Genomic DNA, 16700 nt, shown 5'->3' with positions numbered 1-16700 from the left:
TTTTTGGGGCGGGGTGGGTTGTTTTGTTTTTTTAGATCTTAATGTTTGAAATATGAAATGGACCCCTGTGGTCTAGCCATGTCCACATATGTGTTACTTTGTAGTTGGCAGTTAGGTCGAACTGGCAACCAACCATGGTGAATGTCTGAATATCAAAACTTGTAGGCTACAAATAAATGGGTGTTGTACATCCTTTATTTATGGTCTGTGGCTAAGACATGTGGATAGTGCATTCTTAACAAAGTGCACTGTTTTTAATCTTGTTGGGTGAATGTGTTCTTCTTTGGCAGCAAATATTTTACTAACCTAAGAGCATAATTGGTTACCATTTAAAATTTCTGTAATCGGAGCTCAGACGAAGACTTTGCAATACCGTTTTGGCAGATAATACTGGTTTAAAGTTTTGCGTCATATATAGGTGTCATATGACAATATCAGTAATAGAATGAAACAAGAATGAAACAAGTCCAGGTATGTCCGAGAGTGAGAGCCCCTTCTTAGATTCTGAATATGATTTAATAAAATCATAATAATTTGTTTCTTTGCTAAATATGCAAAATAATTTCTGCTAAAAGTGGGAATAACAAACTATATATAGTAACAGTGGTCGGCATACTTGCAGCATTTTATCATTATTATTTCTTTTATTGGGACAGCTGTTGAACATAACAGTAGTTTGCCTTTTTACACTTTCTTTGCTGTCACATATTAACTTGTAATTGAAAAATAAAGAAGAGAAAAGAAAAGACGAAAAAAAAGGAAGAAAAACTAGGGTTAGGAGGCAGCAGGGCAGGTAGGTTTACGTAGTACTCAGGGTTGTAACATCATATACAAAATCACACCTCATATGCTTAACATAGTCTGTCCATTTAGCCCATATTCCGTAGAAGGTATCCCTCTGAAGTTTAAGAGAAAATGACATCGTATAGATCTCTTGTACAGAATGTATCCAGTCTTCTATCGTTGGTGGTTCAGGCTTAAGCCATCTTCTCGTAAGAGGCTTTTTATTTGCAGCCAGAAGGATATACAGGAGTCTTCTGTCGTTGGAATTGAGTTTATCCACTGGTACATTGCACAAAAATATGGTCTCAAAAGTTGAAGGAAAAACAAATGAAAAAACATTTTGTAAATGATCATGGATTAGAGACCAATACTGGCGAATAACTTTACAGTCCCAAAAGATGTGGAAATGGTTAGCTCCGTCTCCCCCACACCTCCAACATTTATCACCAATTCCTCGATATCTTTGTTGAGGAGGGGTAATGAAAAATCTCATAATGCTTTTCCAGCAAAATTCACGCCAAACATTAGACCCAGTGGTAGCCCACTGTATCTTGCATGCGTGAGCCCAACACTTCTCTGTAATTGACAAATTACCCTTCTTTTCCCACTTCGCTTTAATATACAGAGTGCTGTCGTTTTCACACCGCAGGATGCTGTTATATAATTTAGAAATAATTTTACTTGGCATACTTGCAGCATTTTGATCAATGATTTTGGACATGGATGCAGAACTGTGTGTGAATGTGAGAGTGAATGAATAGTGGTATTGTAAAGCGCTTTGAGGGGTCCTGAAAAGCGCTATATAAATGCAATCCATTATTATTATTATTATTAACTGATAGTCTTGGTTATGCAGTCGCAGGTAATGGGACTTGTGGTACTGGTTTCCTTCAGCCATCTCCCAATGGTTTTGCTGACTGGCAAGTCAGACCTGTTTGTAGGACTATATTGTTAGTTTCAGTTGATTTTACGTAAGTGATACATGGAGCTGTGGGAACATGAAATGTGCACTAAGTGCTAATGGTTAATTGATCAAAGATTTTTTTTGTTGGGGGGGGGGGGGGGGGGGGCAGTTAATTGCAATTGCTCATTCCACACACTAATATCCAGCATAATCCGAATCTTCAGATAGTCTGTCATATTGTGTTATAAGCAGTGTTGGTCAAGTTACTTGAAAAAAGTAATCAGTAATTAATTACTGATTACTTCCCCAAAAAAGTAATCCCGTTACTTTACTGATTACTTATTTTCAAAAGTAATTAATTACTTAGTTACTTAGTTACTTTTTAAAAACATGATTTACAACCTGAATATGCGATAAAGCGATAGATCTTTCAGCCCAATTCTACTTTTTCTACATAATCCATCATACAAAATGTAATCAAATGGAAATGTCTCTTTTTAAAACTTGTTTTGTTAGTGTTAATCTTTTAACTTTATGCATGAAGCAAAATTTTAATTATATGCAACATTCTCTGACTGGAAGAAATTAGTTTAACATTTAAACCTACTTTCTGCACATTCCAGCACATACATACATACATACATACATACATACATATATATATATATATATATATATATATATATATATATATATATATATATATATATATATATATATATATATATATATATATATATATATATATATATATATATTAGTGTTTACACTCACTCTTTCAGATGCAAGTAAAACACAGCAGAAAATAAATAAAGTCAAAGACTAGCGGTCCTTTTGCTCTATTTTCACCTGTAAAGCAGGAGTAGGGTAGGCGGAGGGTTATCCTGGTGCAGGTGTGCCGCAGCGGTCAGTGGAAGGATACGGCAGTTTCTCTGTGAGTTTCCCATTACGTCGTAGCGCACTCGGTGCTTGCTTGGAAGTTTAGGGTTTTTTTTCGCTGTAAAAAGAAGTTTTCTTCCCACGCACAGCGGACACTAATGTTTTTGTCACTTTTTACGGAATCAAACTCAAAATAAGGTCAGTACGTCCACGCTTTAAACGCTGCACGCTCATACTCTCTCCCGCACTCGATATATGATCCATTGTTGATCTGCACACAGCTGTTGTCACACACGTGGCACTCGCTTACGTCACTGTCATGAGACATTCTCGCAAGAAAATCACGGTTTTAGTAACGCAGTAACGCAGCGTTCCTACGGGAAAGTAACGGTAATCTAATTACCGTTTTTGCAATAGTAATCCCTTACTTTACTCGTTACTTGAAAAAAGTAATCGGATTACAGTAACGCGTTACAAGTAACGCGTTACTGTAATCCGATTACTTTTTTCTGCCCATCTCTGGTTATAAGTGAAGCTCTTGGATGCATCTTATACAATCCTAATTTGATTTATTAGAGTGTTTATTTTCTGCCTTTCAGCCCTTTTGACTGTCACTGGTATAGATGGACTTTTCCCAGGCCTCGGTGGTAGTGAAGAGGTGATGCAGCTCAGATCCTACCTGCTCAGTAACACCTGGTATTTGCTTGATGCTCCTCTGAGTCATATGCTATAGAAATGGTTGTGGATAGTGCAGGTGAAGTGTGTTGCTTAAGACTAAGCGTGATTGGGTTTGATACAACAGTGAATATAAATTACTACCAGTTAGTCTCAAGTGTATACACAACACATCACATGTGCATGTAGAACCGTTGTTTTTGCCCCCCCCGTGTTGCTTAGCAGCAGTGCATCATTACATTAACTATTCGATTCATGATGCTGTCCATGTCTTCTGGGACAAAGGTAGCCATGTGTCTCTAGTTGGGGAAACAAGGAGACACATCCATCTTAGTGATGTTGAGATGTGACTGCACTGTCCCAAGGGAATATAGTCATTTTCTATGTTACACGGTTCACCACCACTGTTAAAGTGCGAGCAAGGTGCAACTACCATTTTCACATCCTTGCTGCTTCAGAAATCACAGTTTAAGCAGTGTGTGTGGTATGTATACACCCACACGCAAGCTGTCATCTCTGGCAGATAAATGGCCTTTGTGTCCTGTGGTGGTACGGCAGGGCACATCTGTCCTTGCTGCGTACCAGAGGAGAGTGCAGACGTATGCAAACAAACCTGAATTTTTAACTGCACTGTATGTATTTTTATTTTGTTTTTAATATTTTTTATGGCGTACTTTTTGCTAACATCCCAGCTCAACGTCTTGCAAAGAGTCAGGGATGCCTTTGTCTTAAAATTAAATGTGAGCCAAATTTACAGAGATTAATTGTTGGAACAAACTGCAGTCTTGGGGAAAACTGCTTTGTAGAAATTGCTGAAAAGCAGTTTCATATTTCCACCTCACAGTGCAGTTCTTTAAGTGTTATGTTTTACAGCTGGAATATTCATAAAGAAATGTTTGTATACATTAGTGTCTTTTGTGGAATTCCTCTTTGTTACTTTATTTTTCCTTTTGTCGTAACAATGTAGCATGTAGTAGGGAAAAAATATATAAAATATTATTAGTGAATTACAGGCAATGGCATGGTTAGGAAGAATATCTATGCAATATAATGTGATATTACTTAAGTAATACAGATAACAGTTCAAAAAATTGCTGGAAAAAAACAAACCCTAAACCTCCATATCTAGCGTGAGTGGCTCTGGTAGGCAGCATGCTGCATTTTGCTCGTGTAGCTTGGGTCTATTTGCCTCATTAGAGTGATGCGTCAGGTCGTAGAGATTTAACTAAAAAAAAAAAAGATCAGTCATGCAAGTGAAGTTGTGTCAAAGTAGATGCCCCAGATAAATAAAATAAGACGCTACTGTGTTACAAATAATGTACATTGGGGGAATGTGATATACTGTCAAAATTATATCACAGTATTTCAAGAAAACCTGTTTACATTTCTGATGATATCGGGTGGGCATTGATGCTTGCAGGTACCATGAAGTGCATTTTCCATCCTTGCGCTGCTGTCGTTGATAACTTGCTTGTTAATTTGAAGTGTGAATCTACTGGAAGGTCCCAGCAGCAACCATTACTCGCCTCTGATCGACTGATTTTCCATTACAGTTGAGTACCACCCAATTTGCGTGGTCTTTGTTAAAGCAGCGTGGTCGAGTGTTCTGTGACGTAATTGGTATGCGACACAAATGCTACAAAGGTGGACATCGAATCGATAATATACCCTTTTTGTCATACTCTAAGACCACAGCATTGTTTTTTGTAGCCATTTCCCTTGTTGCTGAGTTTCAAACATGTCAGTTTTGATTTTCGTGAACGAAACCCTTTGACTCATCAAGTGACGCCACCGCATCAGCCAGTCGGTGGCATGGAGGACGTCACATTTTAGTACCTGCTCAGATTGCTTTGGAACCCCAGTCAAGCAGGTACTATTTTAGTACCAGGTACTATGACCCACTTGAAAACCGTGGCGAGTCGATCCGAGTAGATACTAATGGAAAAGGGGTCATAGAGTGCAATAGTAGTGACCCAAAGTAGTGTATTCCCTCTAAATTTTAAGGAAAAGCACAAAATAACTGTTGAACACTTTAGTTTAACAGTAAAGTAAAGCTCCACTGTATTCTCACATAAACTGAAAAGTATTTTCTGACTGGGATTTTGTATCTTGGATCAAGTGTTTTAGTCATTTGCGTAAAGTGCTGCTTTTCCTCCACATAACCATGTCGGTAATTTCCATTCACCGTTAGCTCTTCCTGTTATATGGAGTGTAGCTAGTGAGTGCTCCAGCAACGCGTGGTAGAGTTGTTTGTTTACATTTGGGGTGAACATTGCCAGCTGCCAACATCTCCTCTTTTATAGCCCATTTGTATTTGATGGCAAAACAAATTTGCTGTTTTCACCTTTAGCAGGAGCAGTTTTCTTGCGTATTTCGCAAATATTGTTGAAGTTGTCCTTTACTGAAGTTGTTAATTGTTTTAGGAGGCTGACACTCAGCCTTTGCTCTTGTGGCTCCCTTAGACATGCCCAGGCTTGTCTTGTCATTGTATGCGCTAGGGAGTGCATGCTATAGCAGTGATATTGCGATATGACCTTTTTTTTTGTTTTTAAAAAAAAAAAAAAAAAATTACACTGGCATTGTCACAGATGATATGTGGCACAGTCCTACTGTACATAGCGATTCAGTTGTAACTTAAAAAAAATCATATGGTTTTGTTATTAAATGGTCCAATATGGGTAGAGGACAACAACCAAAATCTTTCAGCAGATAAGACAACCATTAAATGATAAGATTCTCATTTAATGGTCAAATATCAGCTAAGCAATCAGATATTATATTATAAGTTTATAGGTTTTTTCTGTCATTGGAATATCAGTGTTTATCAACAAACATAGCACAGTGCACATCTCATAAGCTGGGAACAAGTTAATACCTGAGTTTACATGGAGACACAAGACTTTGTTACAATACAAATTATGACATGTCGCAGACATGTGTGACTAACAAATAAGATGCCCTGTGGTTAAATATAAATGCACCCAGTTAACTTTTATGCTGTGTGTTAGTATAATGCATAGTAATTTCATAAACAAATGTGACCTATTCAATAAATGTGTTAGAATTAATTTGGGGTGTGATCATCCTGTGAGTGAGCCAGCATGGTTAAAGAACCCAAAGAACTGGACAGCCTAACTGTTTATACCTTAAAAATGTAGAACTAGTATAAATAGTTCTGAACGTTAAAAGGGATTGAGTACCAGTTCTAAAATAACCACAGATCCTATTAGCCCTAGTTTGATAAGAGAGCATTTAGATCCAGACTAAACAAGGGAATGTAGGTGACGTATGCTCTGATTGTGTAACATACAGTGACAGCGGATGACCATGGGTGTTCACTGGGACAAATCAAAAGATATTTAATTTTAAGTACTGCTTTTTCAGTAGTTGTTTGGATAATATCATTTTTGCAATGGCAGGTCAATTTTTTTCCTCCTTCTCTGTTGGCTTAAGACATTAAGGTACTAAATTTTAACTATTTAGTTTTTTCTTCTTAACTGACACATAAGTGAACCATATTTGCTCATCAGCTCATCATCAGCTGATGAGCCCCAAAGCATTGCGGCTCAAGCATTTTCTTCTCCTCGTCTACTGCCTTGATTCCTGTGCAGGATGTGCTTATAGCCAACCATCTCCCTTGCTTTATTCTACTGTTTTGTCTTGAGATTAAACCTGCATCTCTTGTCAAGCATAAACAAGTTTTAGTCTGGTTTATAAATTCTAACATTTTTTGTCTTTCAAACAATCCTGGGATACAGTTAGTGGTTAGTCTAAGCGTGTCATTAGATATGCAATAGGCATTTTCATGATTTTGGTCTGAGGACAGTTCAGTCTGTCATATTTGAAACTTTGGATACATGAGAGAAAATGTTTATAAGCACAAAGTGCATAATGAATACGTGGCCTACATTGGTGTGGTTGGTGTCAGCGTTGCACAGTGTTGGTATTATTTTTCTGCTGTGTAATGGCTTTTTCTCAGAAACCTAAGTGGGTCTCTCATCGTCTGCTGCAACTGTACTGAATGAGATTAAGGTCAGCATCTGGGACACTGGCAGTAGGAAAGGAGATGCCTGTATTAGATATTAATATTACATTGTTATCGTTTTTAAACTCTACATTTTATAGACTAAAAATCCATTTAAAGGTGTGTTCTTTTTATAGCATACTTCTACAACTTGTATTGACATATTTCTTGCTTATATTTCATGGTATAGGAGTGAGTGGAATAAAATGTGATTTATTGCTTAAAATCTTCAAACAAATGTAACTTGATTAAACTTGATTGGCATCCTACCCTTACTGTTAATTTGGGTTCATGTTAGATTATTCGATTAAACTACCTCCCCCACTCTTCTCTCGTTCTTTTGCTTTAAGACAAAGGCTGCTTCCAAGACCATATATGTCAGTACTGTTGACAAGTTGACACCTAAGCTGGGCAAAACTGGATGCAGTCTGTGTATCTTGAGATGTTGACCAGTAGTTTACTTTGAGATGCATACCACCATTTCTTTGTCTCAAATTCCAAAATCAGATTTGAATTAGCACATTTGAACAATCAGCCCCCACTTGATAGAGTGCTCAAGTGCATCTTATTCACTGATCTCTGGGAATAGAGATTAAAACAGGAATAAAATATTACTTTGTTTTGTGGATTATTAGGGAAATTATGAAGGTGGCCCACAAGAAGGCTTGAGTCATAAAAATGTACGTAGTAGGATTAAGCAGCCTTGCTGATACAGTGTGTTATGTGTTATTGGCAAATCATACAAAATATTTACTTTAAAATAGTGTGGGGAAACCAGTTTCTCTAATTCTCGTAGTAATGCTGAACTATAGAAAATACCCTAGAATAGAGATTGAATGGAGTGCTCGAGTCGAAGGCAACTGAACTTCTTTTAGGTTTTTGAAGACATTTTGCCTTTTGTTTAAAAGCTTTCTTCACAGCTGCCCTCAACTGAAGCACTTTAAGCTACTATGACCTAGATGACTGAGAACCTCCACAGATGACGTTTAGTCGTTCTCAAGCATTCTCTTGCATGAGGAAAAAAACATCCAGGCCCCATACAGCATTGTTGCAAGATCATGTTGGATTTAAATTAACTGTGCACAGTAGCATTGGCAAGTTTGTTTGTTTCAATGGCAAAATAATTTTGTTTAAAAACCCATAATTATTCAGCTTAGATTTGGTTAAGTCTGCTGGGGCTTGCCCCCAAATCTGTGAACCTTAGCCCTACAGTAAGAGTGCACCTTAATCTGTTTGATGACTACATTTTTTTCCACAACCAAATCTTTTTTTTTCTTTAAAAAAAATATAGTTAACTTTATTTTGTAACATTTTCCTTTGTCTTTCTCTCCAGGGTGAGAGCAGCCATGTCAGAGGACGCAGTGCGTCAAACACGCAGCCAGAAGCGGGCTCTAGAGAGGGACCATGCAGCTCTTGCTGGGTCCCTGGGGGACATGGACAGTAAACGTGTTAAACTGGAGAAGAGCGATGCAGCTGGGACCCCTCTGGCCCTTGTGGGATCTGGAACCGAGAGTGTCAAGCTCAAGAGTGAGCAGGCTGCTAAGGTAGCAGCTAGCATCCTGAAGGCTGGTGAAGTGAAAGCGACCATTAAGGTGGAGGTGCAAACTGGAGATGAGCCTGTTGACATGAGCACATCCAAAAGGTGAGAAAAGTAAAAAGGTCAGAAAAGAAGTAATATTAACAGTGCTAATGTAGGGGCGTAGGAGTTTGTTGGCTACAGGGAATGTACTCCTGTTTAGTTCACATTGTGCTGTTGCAGACATTAGTTTGTGATTAAAAAGTAAAGTATTTAAAATGGAGCAATACAGATGTTTAGCTTCAATTTAACTCATAACAGGTGTGATTTATATTCGTCTTTCTAAACTGAAAATGAACTAATCTGTAATGACAGTTAAATTTTAATGTTTTTTAACTTTATTACATTAATGCTGAACATTTTAGTCAGCGCAAAACTGATTTGACTCAATAATTATCGCCCACTGGTATCGATAAGTGTTTATGACTTGCGTGTACACTGGGTCTTGAGTTTTGCATAGTCAGCCAGCTGTCTCCAAAGAAAACAATTTTCACATATTTGCACTTTCATAAAATAGACCCTAATCATCAAAATGCAAAAAAATTTCTGTTTCCATTTGATTGTGTTTAACTATTACTCAATCATCAAATGGGTTAAAAGGACAGTTGAGTTGGAGTACTCATCCACATTTTTGTGTGCAAGATTGTTTGAAAACTTCTCAAGAGTTATTTATGTATTGTAGGCCCTGAAGTTCATGCTTTCATGCACAACGCAAGGTTTTGTGCTGAGACGTGTCGATTGGAGTTTCTCGTTTCTTTGCACCAGCAAGTGGTCTGACAGGAGTCATACAGGAAGTCGCTGTGTGGTTGTCGGCAGCCTGCCCCCATTTTGAAAACTTTGAGGCTCCTGAGGCCTGGGCTCCATTTTCTCCCACAGCAGCACCTGAACTCTGCCTCACACTTCACACAAAATGAAGGCTATGTGTCACAAACTGGTTCTAACTGGCCGTTGCCATGGTTTCCACGTTGGAAGGAGCAGTTGGAGGAAGGAGGGGCCAGGAGGGGTAGTGGGTGTGTCACATGACTACTCAGAGAAATGCCTGATGTCATGTGATGCGTGTTTGGTAGAGCGATAAATACACACACTGATCTGATGGCAGTTAAAGTGGAACAGGGTTGTGATTATGCTGAAAGTTTGTTGGCTCTGTCTGTGGTGCATCATAACGACACACAGGCGTCACCTTTGGCCCCCGTTTAACTCTCAGCATGCGTTTGTGCATACTCGCCGCATAATGATGATTTTATTGTTGTACTATATAGAGGACTTGGTGCGTCTTGGCAAGCTTTGTAAAACTATTACTGAAATGGAATGCAAACCACATCTTTCTTCGCCAGAGAAAAATATAGTAACTGAACTGAGCTGGACATCTTGGAAGTGTGCATGTATTCAGTTGGCAGAAAAATAAGTTATGAACCCTTTGAAATGACCAGGATTTCTGAATCGATTACTCATAAAATATGGTCTGATCCTCATCTACGTCACAACTATTGAGAAACAAAACTTGACTAGACTTTGAAAAAAATGATCTTTATTGAAAACATTGAGTCATCATTCACAGTGCAGGCTGGAAAAATCAAGGGAGCTCTTAAATTTAGTGAGCTTCTGAGATGTTATCAGTAGATGCTCAGGAGTCTTACACAACAATGAGTACTTTGTATTGTTCCTGCTACTACAAAACACTGTTTCAGTTCATAAACAAATGTATCAATAACCCATTTTTATGCCATAGTGCAACAGCTCAGTTAAGACGGTGTTACAGTTTCCACATTTGCAAGTGTGTGATTACTTGCTGGGGTTTGAGCAGCATAAATTAGATAAATTGAAAGGGACTGCAAGGCCCCAGTTAGATGTCTGTGCTGTCCAATATTTGTTTGTTTGGTTTTTTTTGGGGGGGTGATTTTGCAGACTCATTCACATGATACACTATAATGAACTGGCTACACATGCATTTTTCAAGCTCCTTCAGCACCACTTGTTCAGGGCATCTGTCAGCTGACCACATCCACAACCTAGTGTAGTCTTTAGGTCGGTGTTGGAACTCTTAAGTTCAAAAACACTGGTTTTCTTATCATGACCATCATCCAGCTCCTTTCTTAAGCTTCACATCAGTAAATGCTCCCCTGAAATACGCTAAACTTTCTTGATTCAGTTGAATTCATTGTTCCCTAAAGAACTAAAGGGCATCCAGGCCCAGAAGTAGCAGTTCAGCCTCAACCTTTGATCCTTTCACATTTTTAATAGTAAGAACAAGTTGCTGGTTTTGGTGTACCATGCCCTTGTTGATCGACTCACATCATTGCCTTTTGAAGTTAACTTGAGACGTACAACAATGTAGTATTTTTGGAGAGCACAGACTTCCTTTGCGCCGTCCTTCCATTAACACCATTCTTATTCAGTGTTTTACTTAGCAAGGACATGTGAAGCCAAATTTTAGCAGCTCATAGAGACTTCTGTTTTGGGGGGAAGCTTGGGTTTTGTGGTTTTTTTTTTCCCCCATTGATGAACATCCAGATCTTTAGGGTGCTTTTATACCATGTTTTTTTGGGGGGCATTTTCATACCATACCAACTCGTTTTTTTGGGTTTTTTTTTTTTTTTAGTATTTTTTTTAATACAGAAGCAGGCTTTGACAGTAACCAGAATTTTTATAACTTTACTTTATAGCCTTATAGTTTTTGCAGACCTTTCGACCAAGTTTTTGCTTGGTGTGTTCAACTTTGCAGTTTCACAAGTTTGTCCCTAAAGCAGGCATCGGCAGCCTTCGACATCAAAAGAGGCATTTTAGCATCTCCTACCAAACAATCAGAGAAAAAAAAAAAGAGCAGCACATGTGAGTGATGGGTGGATGGCAGTAATTGGGAGAGGATAAATTAATTCATATAAATTTTCACAGTTAACTCTAATTCTAACCCATGCCTCGCAAGGGCAGGTTGTCGACCTCTGCCCTAAGGTGAGGCATTACTCAAGTAGTTTGCATGCATGTTAATTCTTCGTGTACATTATAACTATATGCCAATATTTGTGCACGTTGTTCTATTTGCTATTGTAATTAGCCATGGAATTTCGTTACCTTACGAGAGTTTGCGTAGTCTGAAATGGCACTTGGCAGTATTGCATTGCGTTCTGAATGAAAATTCCACTGCACCTCATAATGACTTATTCAGCAGTCCTACAGTAGGTTCAGTGTGAATCTACGATTGGGGAAGCCGAGCATTGCAGAAACCCTGGACATTACATAACCAAGTTGGTGTGTGTTGTGATGCTTGTGTAAGCTGTTCTCAATAGTTACTAGCTTGCAGTGGTTGGTGCTCTGTGTCATTTGGCAGAGCGACTAAGTCAGTCAAGGAGCTGGGTTGCCATTAAGCTTTTGTTTGAGAGGATGAAGCTCCCACCTCTCCTCTAGTGCCTAGTTATGTGTTGTGCTGTTTTTAATCATGTTGTATAAAAAGACAAGTAAACCTATGGGGAGAAAATCCTTAGCTGTGCTTAGGGACGGTAATCTTTCTTGGAATAGCATTTTCTAAAACTTGCATGTTTTTTTATTCTTTTCAAACCAGATTTTAATAAATCCTGTCAGGAAAGTACTCTTTTAGGAGGGTTCGTGTTCTCGGCAGCACTGAATTTTCTTTCCCCCCCCCTCCCTTTTTTTTTTTTTTTTTTTAATGACACCAAGTGTTTGTTGGGATTTGTGTTGTGATTGCTTAGTCTAAGGAAATGATTGCCCCATAAACAACATGGTTATTGCTTGCCTTATTGAACTGATCGTGCAATATCTGCTGAGGGTTGTTGTCAGGGCAGCTGCTGTGAAGGAGGAGTAGATGGCACAGAAACGTGTCTGGAGACAGAAGTGAACAAAAGGAAGAGAAAAATGTGAAGGTCTGAGTCAGTGAGTTGGAGTATAAAAGATGAAGAAGTAAGTAAGGATGGGGGAGGGGTGTGTGAAGAAGTAACCGAGTAAGAGAGAGTGTACACAATAGGTTGGCTCCTGGCCATGTATATTCCCCTCCCCCTCACTGTCACCCTCTCCAGTGTCTCCAGCAGACCGCCGCTCTGCTCAGCTTGTGACTCTGATGTCGGCAGCTGGGAGGGAGGGGAGAGCTGAGGCCCAGGCTGTGCCGATCTGGCTAGGCCACAGGCCTCGCCACAGAGGTAGGGGAGGGGTGAGGCCTTGTCTGAGTGGCAAACTGGGTCTGCGCTTGAAGCCCTGAAGCCTCCAGCTTGACAGCAATTGAACAATTACATAACTACACTGCATGTGTACATGCATAACTCCACAGTATGGCACTAACCACTACCCCTCACATAGTGTCATATCACAGCCCATCCTCCCTTAGTTCTCCTTACCACTGAGTCTTTTAGTACCTGACAGGCTCCCCACCGTGACAGAGGCAGATTTATTCTTCTGCCATGGTCCATGAGCTGTTAAATTACAACAACCCCCAACTTCTTATCTCCACCCTTCTGCAGACTCATGCAAATGAAGCTTTCCGCTAGTCGCCTTTGTTCTCCCTGGTGCTCAGGAAAAGCTACTTAACATTTCATCAAAAGTCTTCAGCCTTTTCTTCAATTTAAAAACAAAAAAATAAATGCATTTAATTTGGCCTTTGTGTTGTTTGGGTGCAATCTTGCTGTTGGACGGGAGCGTTCAGAAGGACTGTCGATTTTACCTTTCTTCAGAGATAATGGGTTGTTGCTTTCTTCCCCTGCCGCCATTACTCCATTATTGATCTCTTGCTTCTTTCCTTCTTGTGTGTCCTAGCACACATTCACACTACAACAAGGAAGGTAAAATTATAATTGAATACTACCATCTACTGGATGAAAGACAAAACTACATTGTAACTGCAGTTTTTTTAACACTAAAGTGTATTAAAGTATAATACAAAGCAGTCTCTTATTAAATGATCTTTCAATATTTTTCTCCTCAGCGACATTAAGAAAGAGCGACAGCCGCCCTCGCCAGATGATGTGATTGTGTTATCGGACAATGAGCCATCCAGTCCTCTCATGAATGGCCACTGCTTCTCAAAGACTGACACAGATAAACTTATGGTAGGAAAAAATAATTTATACATCGGTAACGATTCCTTTCTGTTTACTGATTTGAAACTCCATTTTCCAACTTTGTCCGAAAAACGATAGAAAAATGTATCACTTAAACAGATGCAGCAATTTTTTTTGACACATTCTATGTGCTTTTATTTCAGTCATCTAATGTGTTGAGTTGGCCCAATTAATCTGTTGTGGAAAGTCCCAGCCTTATAATTGATTTCTCATTATTATCTTCTATGGCATTTTATAGAAGAGTTCACCCGAGGAAAGGGAGCGCATCATCAAACAGCTCAAGGAGGAACTAAGACTCCAAGAGGCCAAACTAGTGTTGCTGAAGAAACTACGACAGAGCCAGATCCAAAAGGAGAGCACAGTACAGAAGGTAACAAGACCTTTAACATTTTTTTTGTAGTTTTATCTGTGTTATTTTTGTATGAGCCAGTAGGTACAAGTAATTCTTATCAGACAAGTCCCATTCTTCTGATAGCCCTTTTCCACTAGTACCTACACGACTGTGTTTTGGTCATTTTCCTTTACAGTGATCTACCACCTAATGAGCTTAAGGTTGTTATAACAGTGCGGCTGAAAGTCCTGTGAGGTCCTCCACAAAAAAGGACATCGAGGCTATGGTATATGGCTGCTCAGTGTATGGCTTTTTGTTGGGGACCACACTGGGTTTTTTTTTTGTTTCCATTTACCTCGATACCAGGTTTAGAAAAGGGTGGTTTTGTGATTTTGATTTTTGTGAAGGAGACAGTAATCGCGTGACACCACTGACTAGCCAATCGATGGCATGCAGTCCGTTGACATCACATTTTCAGATAGCCTCTGATCACTTGGAACCCTGCCTGAGTAGGTACTAAAAGAGTACCAGGTACTACCACCTAATGGAAAACCCTAAAAACGGAGTCATGCCGAGGTGACCTGAGTTAGGTACTAGTGAAGAAGGGCTATAAATGTCTGTTTTAGATATGATGTAATGTTTGTACTAAAATATTATGTTTTGTAATGCTGTTTCCTTAATGTTCAGGCTACTGGCTCTGTGGCTACTCCTCCCCCTCTGGTGAGAGGTAGTATTACATCAAGCAAAGGATCCCTTCAGGTAGCTACTCACTTATTCGTCCGAACTTATATTGCAGAGTCTACAGTTGCACTAGTTGTTTGTGAACCACTTGGAAAAACCAGAAATTCTGCATTGACTGCTCTAATTATGTGGTCTTGTCATTAACTAAGTCACAGTTTGGAATTCCTTTTTATTCAAACTGTGTTTGTCAAACAAGTTCTCTTTTCATTGTCATCAAACTCACTGAGTATTGACTTACAGTCCAGCCAGTTGGTGAGATACATGAATCTGGGGCTCAAAATATTTTTTCACGACTTGGGCATCCATCTATTCACAATGAGACAAACTTTCTACAGTTGTTGAAAGTTCAGGTCTTGGTAGTCATTGTGCTATTATTCCACCAAGACCACAGCATGCAAATATGAAAGAATGTAACTGCTGAGACATGTCTTAAGTTCATTGTAAAACACTCTTGGGGCTGCGTTCTTTGGGCAGTTGAGTGGTTTGGAGAGGTTGGATGACATATCAAGACAAGAAAGCACCCACGTTATGGTGCGGCATAATCTAGTTCTTTGAATTACTAAATTTAAGAGTTCACCTACTCTGTACAACAGTTCATGTGCTGTTTGTTTATTCACATTGTATTTGGCTGTTATTGTAATATAGATGATCAGACCAGAGTTGTTAGTTGACAAACTTTGTCTTGCTATTGTGTAATTGCATGTAAAACTACAGAATATTATAGCAGTGATAAGACGTATAACACACGGCAGACAGTTTACTACTTGTGTGGAGGAAGGCCGTTCAGTTTTGATCAATTTGTTTTTACTTTACAGGTGACGGGTCGCAGCTCAGGCACAGTGATTCCCCCTCCCTTGGTGCGGGGTGGCCAACACATCCCGTCCAAACACAACTCTCAGAGCGTCATGCCCCCCCTGGTCAGAGGAGCCCAGGTTAGTGTTTTGGAAGTATATAGAACCTTAATTTTTTTTATTTATTCTTCTGTCAACTAACTTTAAGGTTCTTGGTTGATATATATATTTTCTTTTTCCTTCTCGCATCTCTCCATGATTTCGTGGATAGTTGTCCTCTCTAATGTCTGTTTTTGTGTGTCCGTTTGTGGCTATCAGCCTATTGCAGTGACTCCCCAGCAGATAGCCAGTCTACGTCAGCAACAGCAGCAGCATAGCGGCTCAGGGCCCCCTCCACTCTTGCTGGCTCCGAGGGCTTCTGTGCCCAATGTCCAGGTCCAGGGCCAGAGGATCATTCAGCAGGGACTCATTCGGGTGGCTAATGTGGCCAACAGTAATGTCATGGTCAACATCCCTCAGGTAAGGCAATACATGGTCATTGCATTTGAATATGGAGAAATTCTAGATCAGATGGTGTTTAACTTTGGAACCCTTTTCATTGCATAGGTCTGCTAAATATAAAAATGGTGTCTTCATAGTCATTTGTAACAGGATTTTTTTTCTTCTTCTTTTTGGTGTCTAGGCTTCTCCAACCAGCCTAAAGGGCTCTTCAGTCTCACCCAACTCTGGTGTCAATGACTCTCCAGCCAGCCGGCAGGCAGCTGCTAAACTTGCACTACGTAAGCAATTGGAGAAGACGCTGCTCGAGATCCCTCCACCAAAACCTCCTGCCCCTGATTTCAACTTCCTGCCTTCTGCAGCCAATAATGAATTCATTTATTTGTTGGGCTTAGAGGAAGTGGTGCAAAAACTTCTGGAGATGCACGGCAGAGG

The 16700-nt window shown here is 39.5% G+C and overlaps 1 protein-coding gene across 2 annotated transcripts in view; it reads left to right on the top strand.

Annotated features, from left to right (window-relative positions):
• gatad2ab (GATA zinc finger domain containing 2Ab) overlaps positions 1-16700 on the top strand; it is a 29112-nt gene that overhangs the window by 10525 nt on the left and 1887 nt on the right. For both annotated transcript variants that reach the window (XM_035911898.2, XM_087836140.1), the window contains exons 2-8: positions 8599-8907; positions 13769-13892; positions 14143-14274; positions 14923-14994; positions 15792-15908; positions 16086-16286; positions 16450-16699. In XM_035911898.2, coding sequence (XP_035767791.2) covers positions 8612-8907; positions 13769-13892; positions 14143-14274; positions 14923-14994; positions 15792-15908; positions 16086-16286; positions 16450-16699 — 1192 coding nt within the window. In that variant the 5' untranslated portion in view covers positions 8599-8611. The remainder of the gene's footprint in view (positions 1-8598; positions 8908-13768; positions 13893-14142; positions 14275-14922; positions 14995-15791; positions 15909-16085; positions 16287-16449; position 16700) is intronic.

The sequence above is a fragment of the Neolamprologus brichardi genome, chromosome 23 (assembly GCF_056152115.1).
Source record: "Neolamprologus brichardi isolate AB-2024 chromosome 23, ASM5615211v1, whole genome shotgun sequence".
Taxonomy (NCBI): domain Eukaryota; kingdom Metazoa; phylum Chordata; class Actinopteri; order Cichliformes; family Cichlidae; genus Neolamprologus; species Neolamprologus brichardi.
This window is presented reverse-complemented; position numbering and strand designations above follow the sequence as displayed.